Source organism: Antechinus flavipes, chromosome 5 (genome assembly GCF_016432865.1).
Source record: "Antechinus flavipes isolate AdamAnt ecotype Samford, QLD, Australia chromosome 5, AdamAnt_v2, whole genome shotgun sequence".
In the NCBI taxonomy this organism is placed as follows: domain Eukaryota; kingdom Metazoa; phylum Chordata; class Mammalia; order Dasyuromorphia; family Dasyuridae; genus Antechinus; species Antechinus flavipes.
This window is the reverse complement of record NC_067402.1, coordinates 99,459,215-99,479,979: the sequence shown is the minus strand read 5'-3', so window position 1 is coordinate 99,479,979 and position 20,765 is coordinate 99,459,215. Positions and strand designations below refer to the sequence as shown.

General features: G+C 44.2%; 1 protein-coding gene across 1 annotated transcript; it reads right to left on the bottom strand.

Annotated features, from left to right (window-relative positions):
* Positions 1-167: 167 nt before the first annotated feature.
* On the bottom strand, positions 168-20,008 carry EPHA1 (EPH receptor A1). Its single transcript, XM_051962974.1, has 18 exons — positions 19,877-20,008; positions 18,622-18,689; positions 16,159-16,440; positions 15,596-16,004; positions 11,792-11,947; positions 11,133-11,477; positions 10,830-10,957; positions 10,478-10,628; positions 8,927-9,023; positions 8,508-8,566; positions 7,486-7,611; positions 4,138-4,323; positions 3,770-3,831; positions 3,266-3,475; positions 2,687-2,836; positions 2,163-2,356; positions 559-714; positions 168-415 (listed from the first exon to the last, which is right to left on the bottom strand). The coding sequence occupies exons 1-18, from the start codon at positions 19,956-19,958 to the stop codon at positions 337-339; spliced, it is 2,940 nt and encodes a 979-aa protein (XP_051818934.1). The 5' UTR covers positions 19,959-20,008; the 3' UTR covers positions 168-336.
* Between the last annotated feature and the right edge of the window lie 757 nt (positions 20,009-20,765).

Sequence of the window (20,765 nt, the reverse complement as noted above, 5' to 3'; positions counted from 1 at the left end):
AGGGGAGGGGGCAGCAGGCCCCATTAGCATGATAAAGGGGTAGGTATCTACCCTAAACTATTTATTTACAAAAATATAAAAATATCAGTTGACATCTTAGCCCCTTCTTGCTGTTGCCCATAACTCTTATCTACCTGTCTCCAAGTATAAAACAAGACAACAACCTCCTCCCTCAAAGCACAGGGTGTAATTCCTCCATAGGAGGTGTGGGAAAGAGCAGCACCAATAACATACATGATCCAGAATAAGGGATGGGGCATAAAAAGATCACATTTTCAGCAAGGTGTGCTGAAAATAAACATCATGAATGGGTTTCAAATTTATCCTGTCTACAAATCAGTCCTTGAAACCCTGGATACTGCAGAGAATTCGCTTTTGGTGTCCAGGCTGGGTAATCCCCATTTGCTTCAGGTCCCTGTCAAGAATGAAAAAAATTGGTTTTCTGAAACCAAGACACAAAAGGCCCCTTCCTTAGCACACCCATCCCTCAGTAGTCATTCCAGTACCCGTTCCCTGGTGTCCACTTGTCTCTTTCCCTGTACCCATTTCTTTGCTTACTCAGCATTCAGCTCCAGGACACATTCCATAGTGTCCAACCCTGCAGATCGGAAGTGCAGTATATATCGTTTCATGCGGATAGAGTCCAGCCATTCAGAGACGCTTCGGTACGGAATCCCATCTGAGCCACTTACACTTGGCAGCCGAAGGGTAACCCTAGGAAGAGGAATGTACTTGTCATGCTCCTGGAGATTCCAAGGCCCGCCTTCACTGCTCTTTCTACAGTTTTCCCCTTTATTGATCATTCCATAATTAGCTCTCAATTTTATGTCTGTGGAATATTCATACAGTACTGTTGGAATATACTCCAGCTTTCTAGTTCCCTTCCTAGCAAGTGCGTGTGTGTGGGAAATACTAAAATAATGGCAAAATGTTGTATAACCAACAAATCTGGATAATCTTTAACATGGTATATATCTTGCCAACATTCAATTGAGAAAAAGAATCATGGCCCTCTCCTAACCTCAAAGTTTACTGAGTTGATAACACTGAAGGGGGAGTGGAAGCAGACAGACACTGGGTGACCCATCAGACCTGCAAGCAGCTATTGCAGTGACCAGAACTTAGGTGACAGGAAATGTGAAATCAAGTATTCTTGACTTTTGGTGGTGTGGCCACTTGGCTCTGAAAGTAATGGTTGCTTGTAATCTATCAATGTTGTATTTGATAGGCTGATTTATGGAAAAGATTATACATTATTTTGTTTACCTCAAAGTGGAAGTTAGAGGAAGGCAGGTTTTGGCTCAATATAGAGAAAAGCTTCATAATGATGAAGAGTTCTTTTAAAAGGGCTATCTAGGAAGATCCCCAACACTGCACAGCTTTAAGCAGAAGCTGGATGAACATTCTTGGATGATGTAAAGTGTTTGGATCAGATGACTTCTAAGATCTTCCAGTTTTTGTTATTCTATAATTACAATTTCTGCTTCTTTCTATCCCAACTGACACCCATGTTCCATATGAAGGACTTTCCTGTATTGTTAGCTAGAGCCAGAAGTCATTAGGATGTGTAAGCCTGCCAGGAAAAAGACAAATACATTCCAAAAAGATAGACGAGCATTCCCCAACTTAAACAGGGTGTGTTCCAAGAGTTTGTTTGTACATTGATTGTTTGGAAAATGTTTCCCTAGAAACAGTGTTAAAGGGTGGTTAAGTTTCCAGGCTAACACACAAACGTCCATTTAACTCATGGTGTAGCTGAATGTTATATTATAGACCTGATTCAATCTACAATTCTCTAAGAAAATGGCTCCACAGGTAGATGAATATTCATATAGTGTAGTTGTCTATAGAAACATTTTTGACTGCTAGAAGTATCTCTGATACCGGCTGCTTTTCATAGATGATCAAAAACTTTTAGCTTATCTTTCAAAAAGTTTTCTGCACATTTATCAGTAAGATTTGTGCATTTCCTAACCTCATCAGTATAAAATTCCGTAACTGTAGGCAGATACGTCATTTGACTTCTGAGCTTATCTACAAAATGAAATAGATGGACTAGAGGGACAGATGTGGGAGCTGAGGTAGATGTAAATCTTGTTGAATATTATCTATTACTGGACTAGCCAGCTTTATTCACCCCTTAGAATTCCCCGTTTGGTTACCGAGGGTCAAAGTTGGCAATGGTTCTCAGTGTATGGGGGCTGGCAAGTAAGTGTTCTAGCTGTGTTTGAAGCTGTCGGAATCGTGGTCTGCATGTTCGATCATAAGCCCAGCAGCATTTCATGAGATCGTACAATGGGGCTGGGCAATCAACTGGAGGAGGTAGGCGATAGCCATCTTCAATGCTCTTCATCACCTGAGATGGAGAAAAAGGGATTGGGCAATGGCAGTGGTAGTGGGAAAGGCATGGGACTCTTGAGGAAGATAGAGGTTAGAGTCGGAAGTAGAGGTCATAAAGGAAAAAAGTGAGATGATATATAGTGATGTGGGGAAGAAAGACCCAAAAGATCAGAGATGCAACAGTCCTAAAGCAGGTCAAAAAGCATTTTTGTGGGAAGACAAGGGAGACATATTGGAGACAAGGGTAGGATGAGGGGGAGAATATAGATTGTAGAGAGAATAGGGAGGGAGAGACAAGAGGTTACCTATCAGTTGAGAATGGTCTTAGGATTGTCCTTGGGCTTACCTCCTGGTTGCTCATGTCCCCATACGGCTTATCTCCAAAGCTCAACACCTCCCACATCACCACCCCAAAGCTCCACACATCACTGGCTGAGGTAAAAATTCGATGGGCTATGGCTTCAGGGGCTGTCCAACGGATTGGGATTTTCCCTCCCTGGAACAGGAAGAAGATACAAAGGTAATGATGATTAGATGATATTTTAAGGCTTGCGAAGCACTTCCATGTTGTGTCATTTGTTCCTCACAACAATTCTGTAAAGAAGGTCCTATTATCCCCACAGATGAGGAAACAAGTAACAGGGATGAAAGTAGTGAAGTGGGGACAGCTGGATGGTGCAATTGATAAGAGCACTGGCCTTGGAGTTAGGAGGACCTGAGTTCAAATCTGGCTTCAGATACTTAACACGTCCTAGCTGTGTGATCTTGGGCAAATCACTTAACACCAGCTTGTCCAGGGTCCTAAGTGATGAAGGCTTTGGGTTCAGAGCTTCCTGACTCTCAAGTCCAAAAGAGAGTGAGAAGGATTGGAACCTGTATATGGGTGGGGACAGGGGAAAATGGGAGGAACACAAAGGTATGTGACCTGGGTTTCATAAGTGCCATCGCGGTCATTATCCAGCAATCGAGTCAGGCCAAAGTCAGACACCTTGCAGCACAGGTTCTGGCTCACCAGGATGTTTCTCGCAGCTAAGTCTCGGTGAACATATCTATGGTCACTCAGGTGGCTCATGCCAGAGGCAATGCCTTGCAGCATGGCAACCAACTGTCCAGGGGCAAGTTGTTCTTCCTGTGCCTGATGTGGTAGAAGTAAGATAAAGGGGCAATAAACATTTATTAGGCACCTACTAAGTGCCAAGCATTATGCTAAGCATCTTACAAATACCTCATTTGGCTAGATGAGCAGTGCTTTCTTTCCCAGGAACTGGGACAACCACCAGAACTTCCTTTTATTCTTTCCTCTTTCAATTCTCCGTTAACTGTTACCTTCCCGTACCAACCAACCCACCTCCCATGCAGACAAGTAGGGACAAGGCTGACTTTAGTCACCACTCTCCCTAGCCCAATTGATTTGATCGATTCCCCTCACCCTCAAGAAGGCATCCAGAGCCCCATTCTCCATAAATTCCGTGATGATCATAATGGGCTTTCCTAGGACACAGAAAGCAAATTACAGATGGCTTCACTCATGTAATAGATCCTAAAATCTCTGTCTAGCACACAGGGTTCCCATCAGCCATCTCATCCTGATCTCTTTACCACAAACTCCCAAATCCCTTCACTGCAGCCATCATTTCCATTCCTTTTCATCCCACCATTTTTGGTGACTGTACCCCATCTCCATCCCTAGTTAATTCTCTTTGTACTCCTGGTAACTCTTAACCTTTTCCCTACCCCCATATTCTTGGTGATCCAATCCTTATGCCTGCCAACCTCCCACACCCCCTTCTTTCATACTCTTGGTGACCACGCCCTCCAGATGCAGGATGTGCTGGTGATTAAACTGGCTCATGATAGTTGCCTCTCGAAGGAAATTCCACCAATGGCCATCTGGAGATGTAGCTTTCAAAGTCTTGATAGCTACCGTGAAACAGTCTTGACCAGGGATTCTCAGAATCCCTCGATATACTTCCCCAAACTCTCCTGGAGGTGGAGTGGAAGAAAGGAGACATAAGATCAGGCTTTTCATGCTGGTTTTAAATGACAAATTTGTCATTTATTACAGTCACTAGCAGTATCTTGCATATATTATATAGAGATAGGGAATGGATCTGTGACGTTATTGGGAACATTCTTTACCAAGGCATAATTGGCACCTCTTCAACTACTAGTCTTGGAGAATTGTTTATAGCAATGGGAAATTAAGTGATTTGTTCAGGGGCACACAGTCAATATATGTCAGAGGCAGGACTTGAACTCTGCCTTGCTGATGGAGGCCAGATCTCTGTTGTGGATGCCAGGCTGGCTCTTGCATAACATAAGTTGTTACTGACACAAAAACAATATGGGATGACTTCCTCAAAACCAGATGGGCCCTTTGCCAAGATCCTGGGTCACTGAGAAAAGTATTTGTTGTTGTTCAGTCTTTCAGTCACGTCCAATTCTTCATGACCCCATTTGGGGTTTTCTTGGCAGAGATACTGGAATGATTTGCCATTTCTTTCTCCAGCTCATTTTGCAGATGTGGAAACTGAGGCAAAAAGGGTGAAGCAACTTATTTTGAGTTACATAGCTAATCAGTGTCAGATTTGAACTCAGGAAGATGAGCCTTCCTGATCTATTGGGCTATCTATTGGTGCTCTTCAGTATATCATCACCACCCTGACTTTTGCATAACATATGGTAGGTTGGTTAGTTGTTATCCTTCGTGCTTGAATAGGACAAAATTCTGCTTCCTTTGGGCTAATACAATTCTGTTTTATGAGCACAGCATCTTCTCTGACGAGGGACACCATGCTGGGTGGTCCTGTGCCAGTGTCTCCCATGTCATACAAACTAAAGTTCTTCAGAAAAACCTTGGATAACTTTTTCTGGCCACTTTGTGAATGCTTGCCCTGTTTGAGTTCACCATAAAATAATATTTTGAGCAAATGGAATTTGGCATTCAAACAACATGGCCGGCTCAATGGAGTTATGCTGTCTGTAGAAGAGTTGGAATGCTTGGCAGTTTACTTTGAAAAAAGACCTTAGTGTCTGGTATCTTATTCTGCCAGGTGATCTTCAAAATGGGAGCTAGGTAACATAGAGAGCAATAGACTTGGAGGCAGGAAGACCTCAGTGAAATCCTGCCTTAGACATTTACTAGCTATGTAATCCTGGGCAAGTCTCTTTCTCAATTTCCTCATCTTTAAAATAGGAATAATCTCTTCTACTTCACAGGATTATTATCAGGATAATATATAAAGTCCTCTGCAAACCTTACTAGCTATTGAGTGGAAGTCTATGCATATAATGTCATTTTTTTGAGAGAGGATATATTGTCTTTGCTGAATTTTTAAATTTTTTTTCTAATTTAAAAATATCCATTATAAGGGATAGCCTTCTGGGTGAAGATTGGGGGATATGGGAAGAAATTTTGATAATGTAGAAACAAAAGATATTAATGAAAATCTTTTCTCTCATAATCCTCATTAGGACTAAATCATTTTTTATTTCAGGGCAAGTCTTTTCAATAGACCTGGGTATTTATTTACACACATACTCCCTAAGTGTACATATTTCTGTTTGCCTACTGATACCTGATTATATGAGCAATAAATTTCATTATATATGTATGCATTCACATATAATATATGTATGTGTGTTTGCATATCTATCTACATTGCTTACTAATACCCCAAATCCCTTTGATGAGAAATAAAAGGCTTTAAAAACACTGACTACCTGTATGAACCTAGATAAGTCACTTAGTCTCAACCTCAGTTTCCTCATCTGTAAAATGGGGATAACAAATCTACATTATAGGATTTGTGAGGATCAAGTAAAAGAACAGGCAAAGCACTTTGCAAACTTGAAAATACAATACAAATGTTGCTATTGTTGCTAATAGTTTTATCCAAATGAAAAACACTGGCCACATGGTACGATAGAAAGGGTTCTGGCTTTGGAATCAGAGCATCTGGTTATGAACCTGGTTCTCCCACTTACTATTTTCATGATCTGGAACAAATCATTTGATCTCTCCAGATCTCAGTTTTTTCACTTGTGGAAAAATGAAGGGTTTGGACTAGGTGTCCTCCCAGATTGAAATGTACTGAGGGGCAGTGGGGCAGGGTGGGGAGGCAGAAAACTTCACCTGTCTTACAATTTTACCCCCTTACAAGGTGAAGGCAAATATAAGTGTGTGTGACTCTGGATTTAGGGAGCTCTTCTTTTTATGATATGTGAAAGCTTAATAATAATAGTAAATCACAGCTAGCATTTATATAGCACCTATTATGTATCAGATCGTGTGCAAAACATTTTAAAAATATAGCATTTGATCTTCACAACCCTGGGAGGCAGGGGTTCTTGTTATCCCATTTTAACATTCAGGGAACTGAGACAGACAAGTTAAATGACTTGCCCATGTTCACACGGCCAGGAATGTATCTGTGATTGGATTTGAATGAGTGTCTTCTTGACTCGAAGTACTTCAGTGCTTTATCTACTTTACTACCTCACTACAGATTTAAACTCAATGGACTCTGTTGTAAAAGCTGTTCACTTCTAGAATTTCTTAAAGGGGGTTTCACTCAGCACACTTATTATATATAGTTCTTACTATGGCTTAGTTACAGTTTCTCTCAAGGAGAATCAACACACTTATTATATACAGTTCTTACTATGGCTTAGTTACAGTTTCTCTCAAGGAGAATAATCTCAGAGTTTATTCTTGCTAAAAGAATTCACTCTGAGGAGGGGTGTGGGAGATTATTATTATTTATTTGTTTATCTGATTTTTTTGGTGAGGCAATCAGGGTTAAGTGACTTGCTCAGAGTCACACAGCTAGGAAGTATCTGAGACTGGTTGAACATGATCTCCTGAATCCAGGGCTGGTACTTTCTCCACTGTATCACCTAGATTGGAGGTGGTAAATTTCTGAAATAATGGCCAAGAGAAAACATCCCCATCCCTTAAGAGATGAGAGCCAAAGCAGGATAGTACAGTCAGTTTCATGTCACCAGGGGTAGTTTTGAAGGGCACAAGTACATTTGTGTGGATGTTTGCTGAGAGGAAGCTGAGGATGAATAGGAAGGGTTATTCAGTGGTAGTGATACTGAGTGAATAAGCTGGTGGTAGAGAAGGGTCACTTTAGAGCTTACCTTCCCCGATGACTGTGTCAACTGTCAACCAGTTTGGATCAAGCTCCCGTGCAAAGTCCAGCGCACCCTGGGCAGGATCCTCATATGCCTGGAGGTCCACATAGGGCTTCAGCCAGAGCTTATCCTCTAGGATGAAAATGAGGAGAGGTAAACTAGAGATACTTAGTAGGGAAAAGGATTAGAGAGAATAAATGACAGAGTCCTGATCTGTGCCTTTTCTATCCTTTCTTCCACTATGATTTTCTCCAAACCTCTTTGTGGTTTAGGAAGGGGGGAACTTCAATTTACCATCATTCTCTGATGTTCTAATGTAAATTTGAACAGTAAATTTGAGAGTAAAATAGCAAAACGACCAGAAGGCCTGGATTATTCAGTTTCCCCTACCCACCAATTTGTTCGCCTTGTTTTCTAGCGTCCACTGTCCAAATCACCTCTACTACTCATACCTCCCCCACATTCTCTACCAGGATGACCCATACCCCCAGCTGCTCTCAGCAGCTGGATGGGTCATTATGTCTCCCCTCTCCCTACTTTTTTTTTTTTTTTTTTTTTTAAAGAGGACCAAGGCTGGATTTCTAATGAGGTCAGTGGGATAAGGTCCATCTGTCTCAGCTGGACATCTCCATACCTCTCCCTGAAGGCATGCACTCCCACCCAACAAGCTACCCAGAGTGTAGCTGGGGTGAGGAGAGCTAGGGTTGGGGCTGATGGAAGAGGGGTGTGTGTGTGTGTGTGTGTGTGTGTGTGTGTGTGTGTTGGAAGGGAGGGGTAATGGAGGGTGCAAAAGAGCTAGCAACTAATAGATAATTACACCAGAGCTACACTGGTGCTATTAGCACAAGATTAATTAAGCTATACTTAATTAAGTAGCAAAACTTGAGAACCCAAGAGACAATCTCAAGCCAGCCTCCCCCCTGTCTCAGAAACTCTAGAATTCTTATATCCCTTTCCCTAGCCTTATTCATTGTCCCCATCAGATTCATTGCCTCCTATGAGTTCACTGCTCCCCATTACTGACTCACCACGATCCCCACCATCAGAAGCACACTCTCGTTGCCCTTTTTGCTTTTTTGTTTTCCTCCTACAGTTTAAGGAGAGGAGAAAGGAAAAGAAAAGATAGTTTGTTACAGTCCTTCACTTCCTCAACCCCCATCTTTCTGTTCTCACACTTCCAGAGAAACTTTTGAGAACAAGTCTGTTCTCTGGGAACCCAGTGGTATGATATGTGCCTTCTTTTGGGATAATGGGAAAGTGTGTGTGTGCTAGGGAGGCAGGGGTAGTTCTGGGATTTTGACCTGAATTAATTTACTGGGTATCAGGGGAGAAGCAAAAGGGGTAAGGGAATCTGGAGGAAGAATTAGAATCACTACTGATGTATGGAAACTGTGAGTGGGAAGGTCAGTGGTGAGGGGAGGGGGGGGGGGTTCTGTTTTGCTCATACCTTGTGCGGAAGACCAGGAATCCGAGGATCAGAGCCAATGCTAGCAGCAGGCCAAAAACAACAGCCACAATCTCTCCCCCAGACAGGCCCTTAGAAACTGAGGACAAATGAACTGAGATAAAGCATTTTGGAGCCTGAAACTACTTGGAGGACAAGAAAGTAAGGATGAAAAGATGAGATTAATGAGTAGAGACAAGGAAGGCAATTCTGTATTTACTGGTGTGGATATGTGGTCAATCACAGCAGTGCAGAATTGTAGAGTTGGAAAGGAACAGAGTGACTAACAGTCAAATCCATACTGGAGAAAGTGAGGCAGAGGAGAATGATTTCTGTGAAAGGATCAGTTATTGGTGGGGTGGGGGGTAGAGAGAGAAGACTGGTGCATCTATGTAAGATCATTCTCTAGGGGCTCCAGCATGAGAAAGGTCGGTCATTAGAGTTTGATACATGAGTATGATGTTGATCACAAGCTCATTGAGCAGAGTTCTCTCTCTCTTACTTTCTCTCTGTCTCTTTCTCCCTCTCTCCATCCATTTGGGAACTATTTGTGATGTCCTGGAAGTTGTTTGTGGGGGTGAGATCCAGGCTTAGCACCTGAAGCAGGACTGATCTGTATGCATACACATATCACATCTGTATATTAGCTATGATATCATGTTTGTACAGATGAAGGAAGAGAACAAAGTCCTGAGAGATGAATGTATATGGTCCCTTCTTGTAGAGGCTGATGTTTGTTTAGAGCAGGGGTCCTCAAACTACGGCCCGCAGGCCAGATGGGGCAGCTGAGGACACTTATCCCCTTCAACCAGGGCTATGAAGTTTCTTTATTTAAAGGCCCACAAAACAAAGTTTTTGTTTTTACTATAGTCCAGCCCTTCAACAGTCTGAGGGACAGTGAACTGGCCCCCTATTTAAAAAGTTTGAGGACCTCTGGTTTAGAGAGAGTTCACTCAGTGAAAAGGCTAGGGCTATGGTATCACTCTTGGAGGCCGGTGCATAGAATTCTGGACACCCCATCAAGAAGAGTCTGTTTGAATCCTGCCTCAGATACATACTATTATCTTATGTCCTTTAACCCATCTCAAATTCTTCATTTGTAAAATAATAATAATTATTAGAGTCCTTACATAACAGGGCTATCCAAACCTAGAAGTGTAATATATACACTAACTGTTAGTATTATTGGAAAGAGAGTTTTTATTGGAAAACTGGAGTATGTGAGTTATGTGAAAGAACCAACTCACTGGGGGAGCTGGTGTGAATTTTTTGAGAAGATCCCATTCAACAGAATGATTGTGTATGTGTGTGTGAGCCCTCAGAGCACTGTTTGTTGGTGTGTGGTCCCTGACAGGGAGTGCTAGCTATAGGTGGGGCAGGAACTGTTGTTGTGTGTATTCTTAGAGGGGTCCCTGATGAAGGAGAGGGTGATATCTTTGTGTGGGCAGAAGTCACTCACAGGAAGGTGGGGGGGGGTAGTTTTTACACATGTGTAGAGGGCTCACTAGATTACTGTACATATGTGTGATCAATCTTGGGGGATTGATTACTCACCAGGAGGGCTGGTCCGAAACTCATGATCGGGGGAGAAGGGTCCAGGCCCCAGGGGAGTTAATATGCGGACTCGCACCACGTAGGTTGTGTCTGGCTGTAGTTCTGTCAGTGATACTCTGGGCTCTGGTACCATCTGGTACCTCTCTTCCTCCTATGTGGTGGTATGGGCTTCAGTGATTATAAGAACAGGTGAGAAAGGGCTTTGTGGAGATACATCAGTAAGGAGGAAGGACCTCATCCTTTGGCAATTTTTTACTTAGTGAAGGAACGAATTGATTTGGGGTCCCCACCCTGGACTAGGGATGTGGCTGGGCCTGGATGTTGGGGAAGCTCTGGAGGGATGAGTTCTGACCTGGTTCAGCACATGCAACTCATAGCTCAGATTTACTCCAGGGCTGCGAGGTCGAGACCCTGCCCAAGACAGTTCCAACCGTCGGGGCCCTCTTTTCACCAGACTCAAGGACAGGCCGGACAGTGATTCTGAATAGTGTTAAAGTCAGTATGTTGGCAAGAGGAGAGACCTCAGAGAGCCCAACAGAGGACTTTAGATTTCTCCCCCATCACTTTTTCTTGACCTTTAATGGTTCTTGACACTCCTCCCTCATTTCTCTTTCCCCAATGTTGCTCTGGCTGTCCCCTTTCCACGGGCCCTCACCTGCATGTCCAATGCTAAGGCTGAGTGTAGCGCTGGGAGAACCATTGGGATCTAGATCAGATACCCCATTTCTGGCTTCCACACGAAAGGTGTAGTTGGCGTAGGGTTCAAGGCCATCAATTCGAACGGTAGGCAGGGTGAGTCCCTTGGTGCTAGGAGAGAAGTGCACCTCTGCTCCACATGGCTGGCACGGCCCCTTCTCCGGGGCTCCTCCCTGGCACTGTGCACACTCAACATTGTAGCTCACATCTCGCCGTCCTCCGGAATCCTTGGGTGGCTTCCACTGCAGAGAAAGCTGAGTCCCCGAAAGAGAGAAGCTGATATTTTGAGGGGCCGAAGGGGGACCTATGGGAGGGTAAATAAAATCAGATGGCAGAAATCCCCAATATCAAGACACTCCTATCAGTGAAACTTTGATGTATAACATTCTGAGGTCATGACTGAATAAGGAGACTCCCTTGTGGATTAGGAGGTTTTCTGAAGAAAATGTGGGAGAGAACCGTGGTAACCCTAGTACATGGAAATTCTGTCTGTGATTTAGGTGATGGTGGGGCATTTACCTGGTTGTTTTGGAGCGGGGAGAACCATTGCCGGGGTACCCCTTCATATTATCTGGGACCCTTCCCTCCCTAGTCACCCAGGACACCCACCCCACTCACGTGTGCATGCTACCTGGGGCCCTTCCCCAGGAGTTCTGTAGTGGCCACTCACACAGGTGCAGACTGTAGCCCCCACAGACTTAGCTGTACTATGGGGAGGGCACTTGAGGCAGCTGGGGGTATCCATCTCAGCACGGTAGAAATTGATGAGGCAGGCTAAAGAGAAGAAATGGGAACCCAACTTCAGCTTTCTGGATCATGTCATTTTTGTAGGCTGGGGAGACTCAAGAGTCACAATAGTGGCTGATCTGAAAGGATCTGGGTCACCAAGTTGTAGAGCTGGATCCATCTCAGAGGAAAGTTGGTTCAATCTTACAGGTTTAAAAAATTGAGGTCTAGGGAGGTCAGGGGTCTCATCCAAGGTGACACAAGAATATATGTCAGAGGAAGACTTTGACTCTAGATCCTCAAATATTACAGCCACCTTCTATCTATGGTACCAGACTCTCCAAACTCCTCATTCTGACAGTCAAAGCCCTCTAGAACATGACCCCATTTCACTTGTCCAGAAGTAACTTCTACTACTCTCCACCAAGCACCTTCCACTAAGGCCGGCCAACATCAGTCAACCATGAAAGATTCATTCTTCTTCTTCCTTGCTTCTCATTTATTATACTGTGAGCTCCTTAAGAGCAGAGATTATTTTTTGGGACTTTCTTTTTATCTCAGTGTTTAGTACAGTGCCTGATACATAGTAGGTCCTACATCAATGCTTGTTGACTCGTCTTTGTCTTACTTGGAAGGAATCTCCCCCCTCTTCCTTTCCTATCCAAATTCTACTCATCCTTTTGGGGCCACTTCAAATTCTCCTCAAAAACATTCCAAAAGTAAACTCAGGCCCAGAAAACTTACTCCCCACTTTTGTAATTCTGTCAGCTTTTCTGTGAAGCTCTTAGAGAAAAATGAATTTATTTCATATATCATTTTTCAAGAATAAAACTTTTTTTAAAAAAAGAATAAAACTCTTCAGAAATGTACAGGCAAATCACAAAACCTTACTTGCCTCCATTTCCTCATCTGTAAAATGAGTTGGAGAAGGAAATGGCAAATCAATCCTATATCTTTGCCAAGAAAATTCCAAATGGGGTCAGGAAAAGCTGGATATGATTCAACAACACCTATATCTGACTCAGTCACCTAGAGGGCAATTTCCTGTTAAGAGTTCCAGGAAAGTTAAATAATGGATAGAAAACATATATCCTTTCTAATTTTAAAGTGACTATGGATGAAACATAGCTGCAGTTATCTATCTTATTTTGTGAAGATTGTGTTTCTTTCTGAACAGTTACATCTGAAGCACATTTTTATAAATCTAGCTTCATTTTCTCCCATTTTTTTAGCTTTTGATTTTCAAAATACATGTATAGTTTTCAACATTCACCCTTGCAAAATCTTGTGTTCCAAATTTTTTTCTCCCTCCTTTCCCCCATCTCCTCTCCTAGATAGCAAGTAATCCAATATATGTTAAACGTGTGCAATTCTATACATATGGTTTTATTTTCTCATGAGTAAATAATAATTTTAGAGCTCTACTGGACTTCATTAGATTACCTCTAAGTTTTTTAGTCCATTATTCTGACTAGTTGGTAAGTCATGTTGACCTTATCATTTCTTAAATATACCTCATCCTTCCACAAGAGGTAGGATGATTATTAACAGTGTATGATTTTAACATTGTTGATAATTCCCTTTTCCACCTAAGGCCCCCAATTTTGCTGTCAGTTTTATTCCTTTATTTCTGTCTAAATAAAAACATCCTGAGAAGGGTTAAGTTGCTTTCAGCCATTTATGCCAGAGTATACATGAGTTTGGGAGTAGCTTGGTGAAGAATTGGATAGAATATTGGGTCTTGAGTTGGAAGATCTATCAAATCCAGCCGCAGATTTTTACTAGCTATACGAACCTGGGCAAGTCACTTAATATCTTTCTGTCTTAGCTTTTGCCCTCTGTAAAATGGAGATAATAATAGCACCTGCCTTCCAGGGTCATTGTGAGGAGGAAAAAAAAAAATCAGATAATATTTGTAAAGTACTTCAAATGATATATGAAAGCTAGCAATACAACTCCTATTCCATTCCCCCTCCCACAACAAAACAAAACAATACTGTTTTGTACCCTGCACTATAATATGTCTATAATATGGAAAAGATAGAGACTCTAAGAACACTATCTATTTAAGGGCATGGCCAGGGATAGGGATGGTGATCATCAAAGAAAAAGGGAGTAAATTTGGAAAGCTGAGTATACCAAAAACCCAAGTGCCTGCTTCCCAATTTTTGCCTCGAGTCCATAAAGCAGAATGAACAAGAATTTGGAGGTTGGAATCAGAGTGTAAATAGCTGTGGATACCAGGATGAGGAGTCTGGAATTTTCTTTCACCACCTTAAAGTCACTGGACATTCCTGAGTATGTCAGCGGCAAGTCAAAATCTGGATTTTAGAAAGACTACTATGATGTAGTAAAGCATATAGGATAGTCCGGAAGGGGGAAGATGTTGGAAACAGGGAGACCAGTTAACGGAGTACTGCCACAGTCCAAGAGGGAGAAGGTATGGGCTTCATTTCAGTAGAAGATGGTGGATTTAATAAGTGATTGGTAGGGAGTCAGGAAGGAATACACCTATATAGTGGATAAAGGACCAAAGAGAGTTGGGATATACGAGTTTGAATCTTGTCTCACTCATATATACCAGTTTGGCAAGTTCCTTACCCTGATTCTCACTTTCCTCATCTGTAAAATGGACTTAATGGCACTTACTCTACAGCAGTGGTTCTCAAACTTTTGTTTTCAATATCTTTATCCTATTAAAAATTATTGAGGATCTCTCCAAAGCGTTTTTGTTTATCTGGGTTATATTTATAGACATTTACCATATTGGAAATAAAAACTATTTTTGAATTTGTAGACCCTCTAAAAGGTTTCAGAGATCCCCAAGATTCTCTAGACCATACTTTGAGAACCACTGCTCTACAGAGTCGTTGGATCAAATGAAATATGATGTTTATGTATATGAATACAAATAATATATATGTATACATACACATTTCTTTGGAAACCTTAAAGTGTTATAAAATTATGAGGTAGTTGGGTGGGGAAGTAGATAGATCCAAATCTGAGTTAAAATCCAGTCTCAGACACTTACTAGCTGTGTATACTATAAATCACCCAATCCCAAATTAACCACCCCCCCCAAAAAAAAAAAAAAAGTGCTATATAAATGTGAACTACCATTATTGGTCATCTTAATACTTCAGGGTAAGGTACAGTTTTAACACATGAGTTCCTATTTCTTATCATCTCTACATAATAGAAAACTGAATGGCTGGACCTAAAGTTGAGAAGGAAGATTAGTTCAGCAGTCAGTACTTATTCCTACCCCTCCCTTACTCCTACCCACGTGACCCTGATCTGGTCTGCGTCCCCTATCCATAGTTCCATCCTTCCTATTTGTTTTACGAAGTCACAGAGCTTAGAATAAGTGAGGCAGAAAATGAAAATGCATAACATTGATGATGAGAATAGAGGATCCAGGTAAGGATGAGGAGAGTGGCTAGCATAGACTTACTCACATTTCTAGCTCTCTTTAAGGTTTGCAAAATCTTTTGCAAATAGGACTGGAGAGAGGGGAAGGGGGAGGGATGTGGGAGAGGTGAGCGGAGAAGGTAAGGGGTGATGAGGGTGATGGTCACAGGCAGATAGTTGGAGACTTGAGGAGAGTGCAGGGTACAAAACTAGCTAGTGAGAATTGTCTTGTGCTCCCTCCCTAGCCGCAATCACTCCCCCAGATGCTCCTCACGCCCTTACCGGTACATCCTTCGACACCATTTTCCTCCTTGACCTCATAACCTGGTTTGCAGTAGCATCGTCCCACAGGTACCAGCCATTCTCCATCGGGGCTACAGTGCATTCGAGGGGCAGCTGAAGGGCTAGGGCCGTACTGGGCATGGGGCAGGCAGGTCCCTGACACGTTAACCAAACCCGCAGACGCCGGAAGGGTGTTGGGGAAACGTGCCAGCTTATGGACGGTCTCAGCACAGCGCTGGTAGAACACACGAACGGCCACCAGGGCCACACAAGCCCCTGGGTTGTGAAAAGCAAGGTAAAGGCCACGCCGAGTCAGGTGGCCCAGCTGGCAATGCTCCACGTTCAGCCGCACAGCGCCAGTTTCCAGGTCCCGTATGGTAAAGCTCTGGTCTGCGGCCACTGTAGTTACCTGGAAAGACAAGGGAATCGTGAGACATGTTCTCCGCATCCTCACCCACTGGTCTCATGATTCTCTTCTTTATGGTAGCCAGGGTTATCTCAGAAATCAGGCTAATGAAACGGGTCAGTTGCTGGCTATGAAAGAATAGGATGGACAATGGCACCTTCTGGAAGAGGGGTCGCCGGAGCTGGATGCCCACATCATGGTCACTTTCCATGTAGAAAAGGTTGAATGTCTCCTTGCAGCCCTGTGGTCCTGACCCCCCTGGGAAGCTCTTGCAGTCTCGAACAGTGAACTGAAGCTCAACGTGGACTCGGGACGCAGCTTCTCCCCGGTAGATCCAATTAGAGCGAAGCCAGTGATCTGTGTCCCCCCCAGCCAGCACTGGGCAGTCCTGGTACATATACATGGGCGTCCCATTCAACATCTGTTGTACTTCACTCCACTGGAAGGAGAGGAAAGGTGTTAGTGTGTCCCTTCCCCTTCCGTCCCACTCCATTTGTGAAGAAGGATTGGAGTGGAGAGCCCACTATCAGACTCACTCACCCAGGCAGCAAGATGCATCCCTGCTTTAGGGTGGGCCTATAAAGCTGCAGGGCAGAATATTGAAGGCCCAGGTCACTGGTTCCCCTTCTCCATCCAACCCCACTGAAGAAAGGGCTTCTTTTGCCGGCTGCACTGCTCCTGCCTCAGCTTATCGAGAGCAGGTTCAGTATACCTAGTTTGTGGCTCAAGTTTATCCCATATCACAAGGACATCAGTAATGTTGGGGATCATAAAAAGGATGAAATCCTCACAGATAAAAGGACACTTAATAATGGTCTCTCACTGGGACTGCCTAACATTGAGGAGTTTGTTTTGCAGCTTCAGGAATTAAAAACTGGCTACATGAACTTTGGTAGATGGGACTGGTAAAACTGAGTGGCAAACAATATTTTAAAAGGCAAATTAGTGGTGGTGGTGGGAATGGTGGAAAAGGAGGTGTGAAGGACCACAGTAACAACTCTGGGGATTTAGAAAATACGGGAAGAAGGCTGAGGTACCTGGGCATAAGTTGGTGTGCTTAAACAAGCAGCGGGCATAGAAGTGAGCATGAGGGGGGTGGGTTGCCATTTTAGCCAGGTCTCTAGAGTCTCAGCTAGAGCTTTCAAAGACTGTCTTAATTGCAAGATGTCTCCCCTCAGTTTCAGCAGTAACAAAACAGGAGACAGGGCACACAAACAGATGTTCTGTACTTGCAATAAGTACCCGTCACTAATCGGCTAAGTTGTCAGCTTCCCAAATGCACCCTGGGAAGCCAGGTGGTTGGCTGCTGGTTATTTTTACTGATTTTTAAATTTGGGGTGGGGGTATGTGTGGGACGGACAACTGAAGGAGGAATTCCCCTTGATCTTCTACGCCCTGCAGATCTGTTTAACTGAATAATCTACTACTTTTCAGTTAAGGATAATTAGTTGTTAACGAAAGAGTAAATTGGGGTTAGGAATGGGGATGAGGTTTGGAGGGGGCGGGAGTTCAAGGGGCTGGTGGGAACCAGTAGGTGGGCCGGTAACCATAGTTGTGGGGTGATTAGCTGGTTTATGGGATAAGGCGCCTATTAGGGCACGTCTCATTCAGGATTTCCTAAGCAGCCCCTCCTGGAGGATACATTATAGTTTAGTCTATTAATTCTAATTACAGGCCACACTGTGGGAGAGCAGAAAGCGTGGAGCCAGGACCCTAACACGCAGAAGAAAAGAAAACAGCAAAGCTAGAATGAATAGTCTAGCACCTAAGAAATTAGAGAAGGTAGCTGCCATAAAATGAAAACCACAACAATGAAGCCCAAAGGGGAAAAGGCTCAAAGTGAAAACCCAGGAGCTTTAGCCAGCTGGAGCACCCCTCCAAACTCCCTGCTGTTTTCACTACTCCATCACCCTAACATAATAGACATAAAACTCTCAAGCTTTACTTCTCCTGGCTAGGTAGTCCCCAAGACTCTCCTAGCCCTTGTCCATAGGATCCTGCTTTTCTTCTGATGACCAGGACTTAAAGTAGGTTGTACATGGAAAATGCATGATTCCCCCCTAAGGATGGCATGATGAAGAGTTTAACAGTCAGGGGACTTGATGGCAGGAAGGGCAGCATGAGTCAAGAGTTTGGGGGCAGGGAAGAAAATGTCATATTTTTACACTTTTTTTTTTAACCTTTGTAAGAGTAACCGTGACAGCAGCCATCAGACAAGCCCAGGATTTTCCTTCACACCTTTCCCTCTCCCATAAATTTTGAGATCCTTTAAAGTCTTTACAAGGACCACCTCCTGCTGGCAAATCCACTCCTTCCTCCCACCTCCTCATTTGGGGGAAACAGGAAAGGGGAGGAGCCAACCTATGTTAAACTATTTAGACAATTCCCATGGGGAGAAGTCTGCTCCCCCCACCCCACCCTACTCACTAGGCTCTGACTCAGCCTCTATTCCACCCCCTTCCCCCCCTCCCCAACACACACCCGACAGCCTCCTCCCTGGGAGACACTTCCAGTTTTTCCTGCTCTTTTCTTTTCTTCCCCCACCCACCAGCCTGTCCCATTTCCCATTGGTCTGGAGCCCTCCCTGGTCCTAAAAGCCCCTCTCTCCCTGGGTACTCACCCCAGTCTCTGGTGGGTCCAGTAGCCAACCTAGCTCTCCTTGTGCAGTGCTGGTGTCTAGCAGAGTTACTGGGGGTGAAGAGGGATGTCAGACCTTTTTGGCAAAGGAACCTGCTCAATGATGTTTCCCTCCTCCCCTTTCAATTTCTCTTGCCCCTCATCACCCTTCCCCCCATCAAACCGCTTGCTTTTTCTTAAGCAGAACATGGACTAGCAACGAGGAGTATTCATACCTGTGAAATACACATTATCAAGACCTTTAGAGAATTTAGAAGAGAAGACAAAATATGTAAAAAGCTAGGATGCTGGACCCTCTGCTGGGTTCATAGCCAGAAGAATTCAGGGGTGGAGATTCCAGATTGACTAGATGATAGACCGGATATATAACCCTTGCCCCCAGGGGACAGTCCATTTAGCCAGGGTGTAAGGTCTGATAGAAAACAATATCTTCAGCAAATCATTTGGTCTCATTGGACTTCCATTTCCTCTTCTGTAACTGGACCAGATCTTTGATTCAACTCTAAAAACTTGTAATTCCATAAACTATGGCAGGACTGCATGAGAGTGGCACTTGGGCTCTGGCTTTCAGTTTGAGTGGTGATGGGGAAGCTTGGTATAAGGAGCCCAGAAAATGCAGTCTGAATCTCAAAGTCCAGGAAAAAAAAGGGAGGCCCTACTGTTTTCACTGCACACAATTAGGATAGCGGTGGTGGAGAATGTTTTGGGAAAGGGTGGGAAAGGGAAAGGGTACTGGATTCCCAGTAGAGATGCAGACCGTCCCCAGGAGTAGGGGGTCGTGGAAATCGCACTGGTCAGCGCATAATAAACTATCTCCCACCCGGCCTCCCTTCAGTTTCTAGCTCCCATCCAGTCCCCGGTTCAGTCCTGCACCTCCACCCCCAAGATCCTAGTTGCTAGTGGAGAGAGTGAGGGGAGTGACTGACTCCAGCAAGCCACCACATAGGGGTTAAAGAGCAAAGTTTGGCCTGCCAAATCCATAGCCTAGGCTGCCGGGGGTGGGGGTGTGTGTGTGTGTGTCACGGGGAAGGTGTGTGAGAGGCTGCAGGAAGCTCTGTAAAGAACGGGAACAGGGGCTAAGGGTCGGAACAGGAGAGTGTGCGCGCGCGTGGTGGAGGTGGATGGTGGGGGACGAGCAGGTGGTCCTCAAAGCCCGGGGCTCCTGGGTAAGGGAGGGGGTTGGGGGAAGGGGACGACTAGGTGGGAAGAAAAGATCTGCGGCGCAGGGAAGTCCGTACCTTCTTCGGCGGGCGCCCCCGGGGGCAACGGGGCGCAGAGCAGCAGCAGGAGCCCGAGCCCCAGGGGGCAGCGCCGCTCCATGGCGCCGGAGCCGGGACCGGGACCAAGGGCCGGTCACCCGGACTGGTGGAGCCGGGAAAAGCAGGGCGGGGGCGGGGGGCGGTGCCTCGGCAGAGGGCGGAGTCACAGCCTCACCTGGCTCACCTTCTTAAAGGGCCAGTAGCATAGACTCAAATGCTCCACTGAAATTCATGAGGAAAGTAATCATACCTGAATGAAACTACAGATCCACCTAGTGGAAGCCACCTGGAACTGATTAATTGACAAGCCCACCCCCCAATTTAGACCAATCCTTACCGGATTTAGATTCCGATACTGCCTCTGATTGACGTTAATCAGAAGGATTCTAGTACTCAATCATTAACACAGGATAATAATAATTATTATTAATGATAATAAGGCATGGAGTCTGGACTATATTCTGCAGTCATAGATGATAAATTTAGAGCTGAAAGCAAATTCCCCTCTTTCCAGTACTTCTCTGTTATTTTTCCTCATTAGAATGTATTGAGGGTAGACCCTATCTTGCTTGCTTTGCATTTGTACCCCGCTCATATCCCCAGTCTAACATAGTAAGCACTGAAGAGGTGTTTTTTCCCCTCCCTCTCTCTCAGTGCCTTACAATTTCAAATTATTTTTGCATTCGTTTTCTCATTTTATAGATCGTATCTGAATCTCAGAGTTATTGGAAGAGTTGTCATGTAATTATAGGATCAAAGAATTTGGGAAAGTCCTCAGTTTGGAAAGGTCAAGGTCACTCATTGTATTCTGGGCCATCACCAGTCTTCTTTTCCTTGTCTTAACCCTAGACTGTTCATGACTCTGGAG